Source organism: Malaclemys terrapin, chromosome 6 (genome assembly GCF_027887155.1).
Source record: "Malaclemys terrapin pileata isolate rMalTer1 chromosome 6, rMalTer1.hap1, whole genome shotgun sequence".
Lineage (NCBI taxonomy): Eukaryota > Metazoa > Chordata > Testudines > Emydidae > Malaclemys > Malaclemys terrapin.
In genome coordinates, this window is record NC_071510.1 from 7,852,665 (window position 1) to 7,868,567 (window position 15,903).

Sequence of the window (15,903 nt, forward strand, 5' to 3'; positions counted from 1 at the left end):
CCAGAGACCCAGCTCTGCCTGTTCCGTCCCCCCCAACTCCCAGAGACCCAGCTCTGCCTGTACCATCCCCCAACTCCCAGAGACCCAGCTCTGCCTGTACCATCCCCCAACTCCCAGAGACCCAGCTCTGCCTGTACCGTCCCCCCCAACTCCCCGAGACCCAGCTCTGCCTGTTCCATCCCCCCAACTCCCAGAGACCCAGCTCTGCCTGTACCGTCCCCCCCAACTCCCAGAGACCCAGCTCTGCCTGTACCGTCCCCCTCAACTCCCAGAGACCCAGCTCTGCCTGTACCGTCCCCCCCAACTCCCAGAGACCCAGCTCTGCCTGTACCATCCCCCAACTCCCAGAGACCCAGCTCTGCCTGTACCGTCCCCCCCAACTCCCAGAGACCCAGCTCTGCCTGTTCCGTCCCCCCCAACTCCCAGAGACCCAGCTCTACCTGTACCATCCCCCAACCCCCAGAGACCCAGCTCTGCCTGTACCGTCCCCCCCAACTCCCAGAGACCCAGCTCTGCCTGTACCGTCCCCCCCAACTCCCAGAGACCCAGCTCTGCCTGTACCGTCCCCCCCAACTCCCCGAGACCCAGCTCTGCCTGTTCCATCCCCCCAACTCCCAGAGACCCAGCTCTGCCTGTATCGTCCCCCCCAACTCCCAGAGACCCAGCTTTGCCTGTATCGTCCCCCCCAACTCCCAGAGACCCAGCTCTGCCTGTACCATCCCCCAACTCCCAGAGACCCAGCTCTGCCTGTACCGTCCCCCCCAACTCCCAGAGACCCAGCTCTGCCTGTACCATCCCCCAACTCCCAGAGACCCAGCTCTGCCTGTACCGTCCCCCCAACTCCCAGAGACCCAGCTCTACCTGTACCGTCCCCCTCAACTCCCAGAGACCCAGCTCTGCCTGTACCGTCCCCCTCAACTCCCAGACACCCAGCTCTGCCTGTTCCGTCCCCCCAACTCCCAGAGACCCAGCTCTGCCTGTACCGTCCCCCTCAACTCCCAGAGACCCAGCTCTGCCTGTACCATCCCCCCAACTCCCAGAGACCCAGCTCTGCCTGTACCGTCCCCCTCAACTCCCAGAGACCCAGCTCTGCCTGTTCCGTCCCCCCCAACTCCCAGAGACCCAGCTCTGCCTGTACCATCCCCCAACTCCCAGAGACCCAGCTCTGCCTGTACCATCCCCCAACTCCCAGAGACCCAGCTCTGCCTGTACCGTCCCCCCCAACTCCCCGAGACCCAGCTCTGCCTGTTCCATCCCCCCAACTCCCAGAGACCCAGCTCTGCCTGTACCATCCCCCAACCCCCAGAGACCCAGCTCTGCCTGTTCCGTCCCCCCCAACTCCCAGAGACCCAGCTCTGCCTGTACCGTCCCCCCCAACTCCCAGAGACCCAGCTCTGCCTGTACCATCCCCCCCAACTCCCCGAGACCCAGCTCTGCCTGTTCCATCCCCCCAACTCCCAGAGACCCAGCTCTGCCTGTACCATCCCCCAACCCCCAGAGACCCAGCTCTGCCTGTTCCGTCCCCCCCAACTCCCAGAGACCCAGCTCTGCCTGTACCGTCCCCCCCAACTCCCAGAGACCCAGCTCTGCCTGTACCATCCCCCAACCCCCAGAGACCCAGCTCTGCCTGTTCCGTCCCCCCCAACTCCCAGAGACCCAGCTCTGCCTGTACCGTCCCCCCCAACTCCCCGAGACCCAGCTCTGCCTGTACCGTCCCCCCCAACTCCCCGAGACCCAGCTCTGCCTGTTCCATCCCCCCAACTCCCAGAGACCCAGCTCTGCCTGTACCATCCCCCAACCCCCAGAGACCCAGCTCTGCCTGTTCCGTCCCCCCCAACTCCCAGAGACCCAGCTCTGCCTGTACCGTCCCCCCCAACTCCCAGAGACCCAGCTCTGCCTGTACCATCCCCCAACTCCCAGAGACCCAGCTCTGCCTGTTCCATCCCCCCAACTCCCAGAGACCCAGCTCTGCCTGTACCATCCCCCAACCCCCAGAGACCCAGCTCTGCCTGTTCCGTCCCCCCCAACTCCCAGAGACCCAGCTCTGCCTGTACCGTCCCCCTCAACTCCCAGAGACCCAGCTCTGCCTGTACCATCCCCCAACCCCCAGAGACCCAGCTCTGCCTGTTCCGTCCCCCCCAACTCCCAGAGACCCAGCTCTGCCTGTACCGTCCCCCCCAACTCCCAGAGACCCAGCTCTGCCTGTACCATCCCCCAACTCCCAGAGACCCAGCTCTGCCTGTACCATCCCCCAACTCCCAGAGACCCAGCTCTGCCTGTACCGTCCCCCCCAACTCCCCGAGACCCAGCTCTGCCTGTTCCATCCCCCCAACTCCCAGAGACCCAGCTCTGCCTGTACCGTCCCCCCCAACTCCCAGAGACCCAGCTCTGCCTGTACCGTCCCCCTCAACTCCCAGAGACCCAGCTCTGCCTGTACCGTCCCCCCCAACTCCCAGAGACCCAGCTCTGCCTGTACCATCCCCCAACTCCCAGAGACCCAGCTCTGCCTGTACCGTCCCCCCCAACTCCCAGAGACCCAGCTCTGCCTGTTCCGTCCCCCCCAACTCCCAGAGACCCAGCTCTACCTGTACCATCCCCCAACCCCCAGAGACCCAGCTCTGCCTGTACCGTCCCCCCCAACTCCCAGAGACCCAGCTCTGCCTGTACCGTCCCCCCCAACTCCCAGAGACCCAGCTCTGCCTGTACCGTCCCCCCCAACTCCCCGAGACCCAGCTCTGCCTGTTCCATCCCCCCAACTCCCAGAGACCCAGCTCTGCCTGTATCGTCCCCCCCAACTCCCAGAGACCCAGCTCTGCCTGTATCGTCCCCCCCAACTCCCAGAGACCCAGCTCTGCCTGTACCATCCCCCAACTCCCAGAGACCCAGCTCTGCCTGTACCGTCCCCCCCAACTCCCAGAGACCCAGCTCTGCCTGTACCATCCCCCAACTCCCAGAGACCCAGCTCTGCCTGTACCGTCCCCCCAACTCCCAGAGACCCAGCTCTACCTGTACCGTCCCCCTCAACTCCCAGAGACCCAGCTCTGCCTGTACCGTCCCCCTCAACTCCCAGACACCCAGCTCTGCCTGTTCCGTCCCCCCAACTCCCAGAGACCCAGCTCTGCCTGTACCGTCCCCCTCAACTCCCAGAGACCCAGCTCTGCCTGTACCATCCCCCCAACTCCCAGAGACCCAGCTCTGCCTGTACCGTCCCCCCCAACTCCCAGAGACCCAGCTCTGCCTGTATCGTCCCCCCCAACTCCCAGAGACCCAGCTCTGCCTGTACCATCCCCCAACTCCCAGAGACCCAGCTCTGCCTGTACCGTCCCCCCCAACTCCCAGAGACCCAGCTCTGCCTGTACCATCCCCCAACTCCCAGAGACCCAGCTCTACCTGTACCGTCCCCCTCAACTCCCAGAGACCCAGCTCTGCCTGTACCGTCCCCCTCAACTCCCAGACACCCAGCTCTGCCTGTTCCGTCCCCCCAACTCCCAGAGACCCAGCTCTGCCTGTACCGTCCCCCTCAACTCCCAGAGACCCAGCTCTGCCTGTACCATCCCCCCAACTCCCAGAGACCCAGCTCTGCCTGTACCGTCCCCCTCAACTCCCAGAGACCCAGCTCTGCCTGTTCCGTCCCCCCCAACTCCCAGAGACCCAGCTCTGCCTGTACCATCCCCCAACTCCCAGAGACCCAGCTCTGCCTGTACCATCCCCCAACTCCCAGAGACCCAGCTCTGCCTGTACCGTCCCCCCCAACTCCCCGAGACCCAGCTCTGCCTGTTCCATCCCCCCAACTCCCAGAGACCCAGCTCTGCCTGTACCATCCCCCAACCCCCAGAGACCCAGCTCTGCCTGTTCCGTCCCCCCCAACTCCCAGAGACCCAGCTCTGCCTGTACCGTCCCCCCCAACTCCCAGAGACCCAGCTCTGCCTGTACCATCCCCCCCAACTCCCCGAGACCCAGCTCTGCCTGTTCCATCCCCCCAACTCCCAGAGACCCAGCTCTGCCTGTACCATCCCCCAACCCCCAGAGACCCAGCTCTGCCTGTTCCGCACCCCCCAACTCCCAGAGACCCAGCTCTGCCTGTACCGTCCCCCCCAACTCCCAGAGACCCAGCTCTGCCTGTTCCATCCCCCCAACTCCCAGAGACCCAGCTCTGCCTGTACCATCCCCCAACCCCCAGAGACCCAGCTCTGCCTGTTCCGTCCCCCCCAACTCCCAGAGACCCAGCTCTGCCTGTACCGTCCCCCCCAACTCCCAGAGACCCAGCTCTGCCTGTACCATCCCCCAACCCCCAGAGACCCAGCTCTGCCTGTTCCGTCCCCCCCAACTCCCAGAGACCCAGCTCTGCCTGTACCGTCCCCCCCAACTCCCAGAGACCCAGCTCTGCCTGTACCGTCCCCCCCAACTCCCCGAGACCCAGCTCTGCCTGTTCCATCCCCCCAACTCCCAGAGACCCAGCTCTGCCTGTACCATCCCCCAACCCCCAGAGACCCAGCTCTGCCTGTTCCGTCCCCCCCAACTCCCAGAGACCCAGCTCTGCCTGTACCGTCCCCCCCAACTCCCAGAGACCCAGCTCTGCCTGTACCATCCCCCAACTCCCAGAGACCCAGCTCTGCCTGTTCCATCCCCCCAACTCCCAGAGACCCAGCTCTGCCTGTACCATCCCCCAACCCCCAGAGACCCAGCTCTGCCTGTTCCGTCCCCCCCAACTCCCAGAGACCCAGCTCTGCCTGTACCGTCCCCCTCAACTCCCAGAGACCCAGCTCTGCCTGTACCATCCCCCAACCCCCAGAGACCCAGCTCTGCCTGTTCCGTCCCCCCCAACTCCCAGAGACCCAGCTCTGCCTGTACCGTCCCCCCCAACTCCCAGAGACCCAGCTCTGCCTGTACCGTCCCCCCCAACTCCCCGAGACCCAGCTCTGCCTGTTCCATCCCCCCAACTCCCAGAGACCCAGCTCTGCCTGTACCGTCCCCCCCAACTCCCAGAGACCCAGCTCTGCCTGTACCGTCCCCCCCAACTCCCCGAGACCCAGCTCTGCCTGTACCGTCCCCCCCAACTCCCAGAGACCCAGCTCTGCCTGTACCATCCCCCAACTCCCAGAGACCCAGCTCTGCCTGTACCGTCCCCCCCAACTCCCAGAGACCCAGCTCTGCCTGTTCCGTCCCCCCCAACTCCCAGAGACCCAGCTCTGCCTGTACCGTCCCCCAACTCCCAGAGACCCAGCTCTGCCTGTACCGTCCCCCCCAACTCCCAGAGACCCAGCTCTGCCTGTTCCATCCCCCCAACTCCCAGAGACCCAGCTCTGCCTGTATCGTCCCCCCCAACTCCCAGAGACCCAGCTCTACCTGTACCATCCCCCAACCCCCAGAGACCCAGCTCTGCCTGTACCGTCCCCCCCAACTCCCAGAGACCCAGCTCTGCCTGTACCGTCCCCCCCAACTCCCAGAGACCCAGCTCTGCCTGTACCGTCCCCCCCAACTCCCCGAGACCCAGCTCTGCCTGTTCCATCCCCCCAACTCCCAGAGACCCAGCTCTGCCTGTACCATCCCCCAACTCCCAGAGACCCAGCTCTGCCTGTTCCATCCCCCCAACTCCCAGAGACCCAGCTCTGCCTGTACCGTCCCCCCCAACTCCCCGAGACCCAGCTCTGCCTGTTCCGTCCCCCCAACTCCCAGAGACCCAGCTCTGCCTGTTCCATCCCCCCAACTCCCAGAGACCCAGCTCTGCCTGTACCGTCCCCCCCAACTCCCAGAGACCCAGCTCTGCCTGTACCATCCCCCAACTCCCAGAGACCCAGCTCTGCCTGTACCGTCCCCCCAACTCCCAGAGACCCAGCTCTACCTGTACCGTCCCCCTCAACTCCCAGAGACCCAGCTCTGCCTGTACCGTCCCCCTCAACTCCCAGACACCCAGCTCTGCCTGTTCCGTCCCCCCAACTCCCAGAGACCCAGCTCTGCCTGTACCGTCCCCCTCAACTCCCAGAGACCCAGCTCTGCCTGTACCGTCCCCCCAACTCCCAGAGACCCAGCTCTGCCTGTACCGTCCCCCTCAACTCCCAGAGACCCAGCTCTGCCTGTTCCGTCCCCCCCAACTCCCAGAGACCCAGCTCTGCCTGTACCATCCCCCAACTCCCAGAGACCCAGCTCTGCCTGTACCATCCCCCAACTCCCAGAGACCCAGCTCTGCCTGTACCGTCCCCCCCAACTCCCCGAGACCCAGCTCTGCCTGTTCCATCCCCCCAACTCCCAGAGACCCAGCTCTGCCTGTACCATCCCCCAACCCCCAGAGACCCAGCTCTGCCTGTTCCGTCCCCCCCAACTCCCAGAGACCCAGCTCTGCCTGTACCGTCCCCCCCAACTCCCAGAGACCCAGCTCTGCCTGTACCATCCCCCCCAACTCCCCGAGACCCAGCTCTGCCTGTTCCATCCCCCCAACTCCCAGAGACCCAGCTCTGCCTGTACCATCCCCCAACCCCCAGAGACCCAGCTCTGCCTGTTCCGCACCCCCCAACTCCCAGAGACCCAGCTCTGCCTGTACCGTCCCCCCCAACTCCCAGAGACCCAGCTCTGCCTGTTCCATCCCCCCAACTCCCAGAGACCCAGCTCTGCCTGTACCATCCCCCAACCCCCAGAGACCCAGCTCTGCCTGTTCCGTCCCCCCCAACTCCCAGAGACCCAGCTCTGCCTGTACCGTCCCCCTCAACTCCCAGAGACCCAGCTCTGCCTGTACCATCCCCCAACCCCCAGAGACCCAGCTCTGCCTGTTCCGTCCCCCCCAACTCCCAGAGACCCAGCTCTGCCTGTACCGTCCCCCCCAACTCCCAGAGACCCAGCTCTGCCTGTACCGTCCCCCCCAACTCCCCGAGACCCAGCTCTGCCTGTTCCATCCCCCCAACTCCCAGAGACCCAGCTCTGCCTGTACCGTCCCCCCCAACTCCCAGAGACCCAGCTCTGCCTGTACCGTCCCCCCCAACTCCCCGAGACCCAGCTCTGCCTGTACCGTCCCCCCCAACTCCCAGAGACCCAGCTCTGCCTGTACCATCCCCCAACTCCCAGAGACCCAGCTCTGCCTGTACCGTCCCCCCCAACTCCCAGAGACCCAGCTCTGCCTGTTCCGTCCCCCCCAACTCCCAGAGACCCAGCTCTGCCTGTACCGTCCCCCAACTCCCAGAGACCCAGCTCTGCCTGTACCGTCCCCCCCAACTCCCAGAGACCCAGCTCTGCCTGTTCCATCCCCCCAACTCCCAGAGACCCAGCTCTGCCTGTATCGTCCCCCCCAACTCCCAGAGACCCAGCTCTACCTGTACCATCCCCCAACCCCCAGAGACCCAGCTCTGCCTGTACCGTCCCCCCCAACTCCCAGAGACCCAGCTCTGCCTGTACCGTCCCCCCCAACTCCCAGAGACCCAGCTCTGCCTGTACCGTCCCCCCCAACTCCCCGAGACCCAGCTCTGCCTGTTCCATCCCCCCAACTCCCAGAGACCCAGCTCTGCCTGTACCATCCCCCAACTCCCAGAGACCCAGCTCTGCCTGTTCCATCCCCCCAACTCCCAGAGACCCAGCTCTGCCTGTACCGTCCCCCCCAACTCCCCGAGACCCAGCTCTGCCTGTTCCGTCCCCCCAACTCCCAGAGACCCAGCTCTGCCTGTTCCATCCCCCCAACTCCCAGAGACCCAGCTCTGCCTGTACCGTCCCCCCCAACTCCCAGAGACCCAGCTCTGCCTGTTCCATCCCCCCAACTCCCAGAGACCCAGCTCTGCCTGTACCGTCCCCCCAACTCCCAGAGACCCAGCTCTGCCTGTTCCATCCCCCCAACTCCCAGAGACCCAGCTCTGCCTGTACCGTCCCCCCCAACTCCCCGAGACCCAGCTCTGCCTGTTCCGTCCCCCCAACTCCCAGAGACCCAGCTCTGCCTGTTCCATCCCCCCAACTCCCAGAGACCCAGCTCTGCCTGTACCGTCCCCCCCAACTCCCAGAGACCCAGCTCTGCCTGTTCCATCCCCCCAACTCCCAGAGACCCAGCTCTGCCTGTTCCATCCCCCCCAACTCCCAGAGACCCAGCTCTGCCTGTACCGTCCCCCCAACTCCCAGAGACCCAGCTCTGCCTGTTCCATCCCCCCCAACTCCCAGAGACCCAGCTCTGCCTGTACCGTCCCCCTCAACTCCCCGAGATCCAGCTCTGCCTGTACCGTCCCCCCAACTCCCAGAGACCCAGCTCTGCCTGTTCCATCCCCCCAACTCCCAGAGACCCAGCTCTGCCTGTACCATCCCCCAACTCCCAGAGACCCAGCTCTGCCTGTACCGTCCCCCCCAACTCCCAGAGACCCAGCTCTGCCTGTACCATCCCCCAACTCCCAGAGACCCAGCTCTGCCTGTACCGTCCCCCCAACTCCCCGAGACCCAGCTCTGCCTGTTCCGTCCCCCCAACTCCCAGAGACCCAGCTCTGCCTGTTCCATCCCCCCAACTCCCAGAGACCCAGCTCTGCCTGTACCGTCCCCCCCAACTCCCAGAGACCCAGCTCTGCCTGTTCCATCCCCCCAACTCCCAGAGACCCAGCTCTGCCTGTTCCATCCCCCCCAACTCCCAGAGACCCAGCTCTGCCTGTACCGTCCCCCCAACTCCCAGAGACCCAGCTCTGCCTGTTCCATCCCCCCCAACTCCCAGAGACCCAGCTCTGCCTGTACCGTCCCCCTCAACTCCCCGAGATCCAGCTCTGCCTGTACCGTCCCCCCAACTCCCAGAGACCCAGCTCTGCCTGTTCCATCCCCCCAACTCCCAGAGACCCAGCTCTGCCTGTACCATCCCCCAACTCCCAGAGACCCAGCTCTGCCTGTACCGTCCCCCCCAACTCCCAGAGACCCAGCTCTGCCTGTACCATCCCCCAACTCCCAGAGACCCAGCTCTGCCTGTACCGTCCCCCCAACTCCCAGAGACCCAGCTCTGCCTGTACCGTCCCCCCCAACTCCCCGAGACCCAGCTCTACCTGTACCATCCCCCAACTCCCAGAGACCCAGCTCTGCCTGTACCGTCCCCCCAACTCCCAGAGACCCAGCTCTACCTGTACCGTCCCCCCCAACTCCCAGAGACCCAGCTCTGCCTGTACCGTCCCCCCCAACTCCCAGAGACCCAGCTCTGCCTGTTCTGTCCCCCCAACTCCCAGAGACCCAGCTCTGCCTGTTCCATCCCCCCAACTCCCAGAGACCCAGCTCTGCCTGTTCCGTCCCCCCCAACTCCCAGAGACCCAGCTCTGCCTGTACCATCCCCCAACTCCCAGAGACCCAGCTCTGCCTGTACCGTCCCCCCAACTCCCAGAGACCCAGCTCTGCCTGTTCCATCCCCCCCAACTCCCAAAGACCCAGCTCTGCCTGTACCGTCCCCCCCAACTCCCAGAGACCCAGCTCTGCCTGTACCGTCCCCCCAACTCCCAGAGACCCAGCTCTGCCTGTACCATCCCCCAACTCCCAGAGACCCAGCTCTGCCTGTACCGTCCCCCCCAACTCCCAGAGACCCAGCTCTGCCTGTTCCGTCCCCCCCAACTCCCAGACACCCAGCTCTGCCTGTACCGTCCCCCCCAACTCCCAGAGACCCAGCTCTGCCTGTTCCATCCCCCCAACTCCCAGAGACCCAGCTCTGCCTGTTCCATCCCCCCAACTCCCAGAGACCCAGCTCTGCCTGTACCGTCCCCCCACCCCTCACCCCCAGCTCTGCCTGTACCGTCCCCCCACCCCTCACCCCCAGCTCTGACCGGCCCTCTCGCCCCTTCCCTTGCCCGCGCTCTGCGCCTGGCCCGCGGGAGGGGGGGGGTGTCACGCCGCCGTTAGGGGCCGGGCCTATATCACTCCCCTCCCCCCAGTCCTCCCCTCTCGCGGTGGCGGCAGGACGCGGCTCCGCCCGGTCTCCACATGTCCGCGCCACGGCCCCAGGCGGAGGGGGAGGCCGCCCCGGCCCCGGGCCCCCCGCGGCACAGCGGGGAGCTGGGCAGCACCCAGGCCTCGCACCGGCTCCTGGCCTATAGCGACGCGCTGCTCTCCATCATCGCCACCGTCATGGTGCGTGAGTGCGGCCGGGCCCCGCGCGGCGCCGAGCCCTGCCCTGGGGGCCCCCCCTCCCGCCGCGCGTCCCCCCGGCCTGACCCCGTCCTCCCGCCGCGCGTCATCCCGCCGGACCCCCCCCTCCCGCCGCGCGCCCTCCTAGCGCGCCCCCCGGCCGGACCCCCCCCTCCCGCCGCGCGTCCCCCCGGCCTGACCCCGTCCTCCCGCCGCGCGTCATCCCGCCGGACCCCCCCCTCCCGCCGCGCGCCCTCTTGGAGTGCCCCTGCCCCCCACCCCCTGGAGTGCCCCGCCCCCTCTGTCCTCTCTAGGAGTGCACCCCCCCCCCAGTGCCTCCATCTCCACCTCCCTCTGCCCCGTCTCCCAGAGACAGTCCCGAGTGCCCCCTGCACCTTGCCCCCGAAGTGCCCTCGCACCGGCCCCTACTCCACACCCCCGGAGTATCCCCACTACCTGACTCCCCTGCCCCTTCTCCCAGAGTGCCCCTGCCCCAAGTACCCCCAGCATCTGCCCCCCTTTGCCCCACCGCTGCAGACTACCCTCGCCCCCTTCTCTTTGCCCCCACTCCTTCGCTCCCCTTTGAGCCCCTATCTCCTGGAATCCTCTCTCTTATTTTGGACCTTATATTGGACCTGTTTCACTGCCCCCTCGTGCTCTTACTTATCCCGACTCCACCTTGAGTCCCCATCCCTTATCCCCCCCAACCACCCACCTTTCACCCTCTCCATTGTTCTCTAAGAAGGAGCAGCTTCAGAGCAAACCCATTTTGAATAGTGTCCCTATTTAAGCTGCTGTCCAGGTGTGGGTTTAGAGCAAAAAGAGGCCCCAAGCTCTTCACAATGTATTATTTTTATTGCATTAGCACCCAGAGGCTGCTGTCAGGATTGGAGCCCCATTGTGCTGCGTGCTGTTCAGCTATACAGGCAGCCACGGTCTCTGCCCCAAAGTGATTACATTTTAAGGCAATAGGAGTGAGGGAGAGACACCATATAAGTTACATATACATGCTTAATACAGTTAGGAAAATATGTAATCTTCAGTAGCCCAAGCTTACCTATCATTTGTTGGTCAATGGTCAATTGTCACTTGGTTGATTCAGCTTCTTTTCAAAATTCCTGCAGGACACTGCTTAGCCAAGGTGCCCAGGTATCACAGTGCTAGGGGAGACAGACTGTATGTAATGGATGATGTCTGTACAGAACTTTGAAGATAAAAGCCCCGTATATGCGCAAAGTGTTATCTAGCATGGTCCAGTGCATAGACGTCCAATGTTCCTGGGGAAAAGCAGAGAAATTAGAATTCTGCATGTACAGTTGTACACTATAAAGAGATGGCAGTATTAGTCTTGGAGAAAGGGAAGTTATTGGTCAGAAACGTATACAGGGTACAGTACATGTGTATATACAAAGGAGTACATTCTTATCTAGCTTTGCTTCTGACTCCCAGTAAGGTTAATGGGGCAGTCTAGAGGAAAGACCAAATAGTCAATTTTACTTCGCTTTAAAAACTGTTGCTCCCATTAGATTAGAGCAACAGAATTAAGTAAATGCCTTCTTTTTTCGTTTTGTGAACCCAGACTATTGTTGTCCATTACAGTACTTCTTTATGAGAGTGGTGATTAGGTGCCACTATAATACAAATAACTTTCAACTTTTTGTATTATAGTCTTTCTGTTAGTGATGGAAAGCAACACATCAGGTCAGTTCATGGTGTTGCAATATTAATACCAATATTGGAATTTTTAAATACCAATAGTGCTTCCAGGCATTTGGATTTAAAGTGCTGTGGTATTTAGTTTTAATTTTAAAAAAAATTTGTATTAATTCCAAATGTTTTACATTTCAGTGGAAGTAGGATTGGTTAAAATAATGACAGTATCTAGGAACCACCTTGAATTTTAATCGCCACTTAAATGTCTTAGACATGACATTCATTTAAAACCTTACTACTTTTAGTGAGACAGATAATGAGACTTCATTGAAACCTGAAGTATTGGAATTAAATCCAGCAACTTAAAAGTTATGCAAATGTTTTTCACATCAACAAATTCAAGTAAAAGTTGCTTTATCAAGACGAGTGAGCTTTATCCTTACTTTGCAGGAAATAAATTTGTGTATTCCGTCAGCAGTCAGCAAATCACTTGTCTTGCAAGTCATTATATCATTTCATATGAACATCTGTCTGTCATTTTAAATATTTTTGGTATGATGAAGCTCATTTTCCAGTAGAGAAGAATGAGAGTCTTATATATTCCATCCAATAATGTGATTTTCTTATTTCAGATTTTGCCTGTGGCCCACACAAAGATACATCCAGATCAGGTATCGTATATTTAATATTTTGTTATATGTTTATTCTGTCTCTGTGAGTATTAGGATGACATTGCAATTTTACTTCCAGGTTCAGGGTTTTTTTTCCAGTTAAGACATTACAAAACCTTAAATAAAACTGAAACCAGTAATTCATTCTCTAATGGGTGAACTATTGAACTGAGCTGAAGGGACTGAAGTACTAAAGACTTGGTTCATTAGAGAAAAACATGATTGCTTATAGATTAGTATATTTCAAGGTCAGAAAGAACCATTAGATTATCTAGTCTGGCCTCCTGTATAACACAGGCCACAGAATTTCACTTTGTTACCTCTGTATTGAGCCCAATAACTTGTCTGACTATAACATCTTCCAGAAAGACATCCAGTCTTGATTTGAAGACATTAAGAGATGGAGAATCTGCCTGCATAATGGAAGTTGGCAGATATTTTAGAAGCTATTTATTTTCCCCAAAATTATCAGTTTAATGGTTAATGTAATCTGTTACCTGCACAAAATTCTCTGTTACTCACACAATCTATGGGCACCCACTTTTACCCAGTTCCTCGGGTTCAGGCGTAACCCTGTTAATTTAGGCACTCACCCTTACCCTTCTGTGGGCTCAGGGCATAACCTTACACTCTGCGGGGTTGCGGGGTCTTTTACCAGTAATAACCAACTTAACCTCTGTTTATGAACATTTCCAAAACAGAAGGCACACACTAAACATACAATGCTCACCACTTCCAATAAGGCAGATCAACTTTCTTGATGGTCAATCAGGATCAGGTCATCTGGGGGACTCCAGTTTCTGCATGGTATGGTTGGCACGGTGTTAAGGTCTGGCAGCTGATCTTGGGGCTGTGTCTTGGAGTTGGTTCCCAAGAACTTCCTTTTGGACCTCAGTTTATATAGTGGAACTTGAGTCCTGCTTAGTTATACCTTAACCGTTTTACTCAAATTTTACTAACCAACCCTAACGTATTGTAACAAAATTCTCTAACCAATCCTAGCCCACCACCTTAATTGATTTACACCTAGCAAAATTAATTATTTAACAGACAGAAACAATCAAAGAATCCGACAGAGATCATACAGACAAAGAATAGAGAAGTGGGGACCATAAAAACAAAACAATAAAGAAATGAGGATTTCACAACCACAACTATTGATAAGTAATTTCTTGCCAGACAGAATGCTATCAAACTAAGTTTTCTTTAACCATCTTAAGATCAGTTTCTTTATCTGGTGATGGCGGGTACTATTAGGACAAGATCGCCTTCTTAATAGTCCGATATTACATTGTTTTAATGTAATTTAGATGGAATCTGAGGATGTGGCTTTTTGCTGCTTAGTTCATGGCTGCTGCCCTCCGAATATGGCTGCAGACAAAGGCCTTAGGCCTTACAATATGGCTACAGGAAAAGGCCTTATCCTTACAAATCAAAATAATTTCGAAAGCAATAGGAGAGGCTAAAGAAAATACAATACTAACGTGGTAAATTTAGTTAAATATATACCAAAGATACATGGTTTAAAAAAAAGTAGGAAATCAAAGATGTTCAGCATTAGACTATTTAGGTAGCACATATGAAGGTTCATAGAAATGTCTTTATTTCTATGCTCTTTAGTTGAGGATATAAACTTCCACCTAAGCCACTCTGGCTAACATATTCACTTATTGTATGGATGGAGTTGTAGCTCTTTCATACAAACATTTATTTCCAGGCACAGTACTTAATACCAGGAGTAGTCCCGCTGAAATCATTGGCAAGTTTCACAGCACGAAGCCTTAAAATCTAGTAGTAAGTGCTTGGGGGATTGAACCTTAGTATAGTTCAAAATAGGGTACCAAATTGGTGTTGTCCCTCGTTTTCCCTGTAGAGAGCAGGCAGGGAGTATTGCCCATGATTATAGTGTAAAAAGCTTTCCCTGGTGGAGTTACTTCTCAGGTACTCTCCATTGGGCTAGAATAGGAGGATCTGTATTTCAAAATGCATGCTCTTCCATGTTTTGCTAATGGAAACATCTATAAAAATAACCCCTTATCCTTTAAATATGTGTGTAACTTCACTTGTGATTAGTCCCATTAATATCAGTGTGACCAGTCGCATAAGCAGAGTTATGTATCTGCATGAGTGTTGGTAGGATAAGGTGCTTAGTATGAAAAGCATATTGCAGAATATCTAAGAATTGCAGTTAGCAAATAGTCTAGGCACACATCCTTTTGTAATACTTTTGAGATGAAATAATTTCTATCCAGTAGGCTTGTACTTTTCACCATACTAAACCTCCAATTATCTCCAATATTGTTTGTACAAAATTGGCAGTTAAATTAAATTAATGGAGCTATCCTATCTCCTAGAACTGGAAGGGACCTTGAAAGGTCATCGAGTCCAGCCCCCTGCCTTCACTAGCAGGACCAAGTACTGATTTTGCCCCAGATCCCCAAGTGGCCCCCTCAAGGATTGAACTCACAACCCTGGGTGGTTTAGCAGGCCAATGCTCAAACCACTGAGCTATCCCTCCCCCCCATGTCCCCCTTTTGTACAAATCTGTTTTTGGGATGAAACAAGTTATGACAGCAAAACAAAGTTAAGCTTAACATTTATTAAGTGATCTCTTGAGTTAGATCTTTCTTTAGCCTGCAATTAGATCAGTGCAAGCAGACCCTTGTGTCTGCACGGAGCTTTAAGCCAAGAAATAGGTTCTCTGAGGTAAGATAATGCAAGTACATTGGTACCTAACCATTAGATGCCTAGTCAGAAAAAAAACTTAAGGCTAAATTTAAATAATTATTGATGTAAAGATGGTTTTTCAGATAAGAAATTCACTTTAAAGTCATACATTCGTTAAGAAGATCTGCAAGATATATTTGCATTAAAGAAAAGGTCAACTATGTTCTTTCCATATAAGTTAAGATAATTTAATGGAAGAGATTCTGACGCTGACGTCCCAAGGTAAAGTGCAGTGCCTGTCAGAGAGTTTGATTCTGTACCCGTTGAGCTCAGGGTTGGGTTGCCATTGAATTCAGCATGTTCAGGATTAGGCCCATTACAAGCAGGACCGGGCCATTGATGAGAAAGCACACGACAGGGCAACTAACGTGTCAAAGGGTATTTTGTTTGCTGGAGGTGTTAGTAAAGTTAGCTATAGAACTCGCCACTTAAAAGAAAGGGAAAGAATACAAGTGTACGTTTATCAAAAGGGTGGGTTAAAGACAGTAAATTATGTAAAATAATGGGAATGCAGAGTACCAGAATAGGATAGCTACTAATGCAGAAAAAATGGATTTACTCAATAGAGGCAGATGCAAAAGTGGCTGGAAAGGCTGCAATTGTAAAGCCTTAACATTCCCAAGGGATACGCCTCCTCCAGGAGAGTACTATCCTTCAAGACAGGAAGAATTTTAAGGCTCCAGGATTGCAGAAGAGTCAGTTGTAGATCAACAGGCCCAAATTCCTCTCCTTCACTGATGTGAATATCAATAAACTATTAAGTCAACGGAGTTTTTCCAGATTTACAGAATTGTAACTAAGGGCA

At 56.9% G+C, this 15,903-nt stretch overlaps 1 protein-coding gene across 2 annotated transcripts in view; it reads left to right on the forward strand.

The window, feature by feature from the left end:
• Positions 1 to 9,926: 9,926 nt before the first annotated feature.
• TMEM175 (transmembrane protein 175) overlaps positions 9,927 to 15,903 on the forward strand; it is a 40,917-nt gene continuing 34,940 nt past the window's right edge. The window contains exons 1-2 of one of the 2 annotated variants that reach the window (XM_054032638.1): positions 9,927 to 10,050; positions 12,333 to 12,371. In XM_054032638.1, the coding sequence (XP_053888613.1) occupies positions 10,048 to 10,050; positions 12,333 to 12,371 (42 nt within the window). In that variant the 5' untranslated portion in view covers positions 9,927 to 10,047. The remainder of the gene's footprint in view (positions 10,051 to 12,332; positions 12,372 to 15,903) is intronic. The other variant, XM_054032637.1, reaches the window with a different exon arrangement.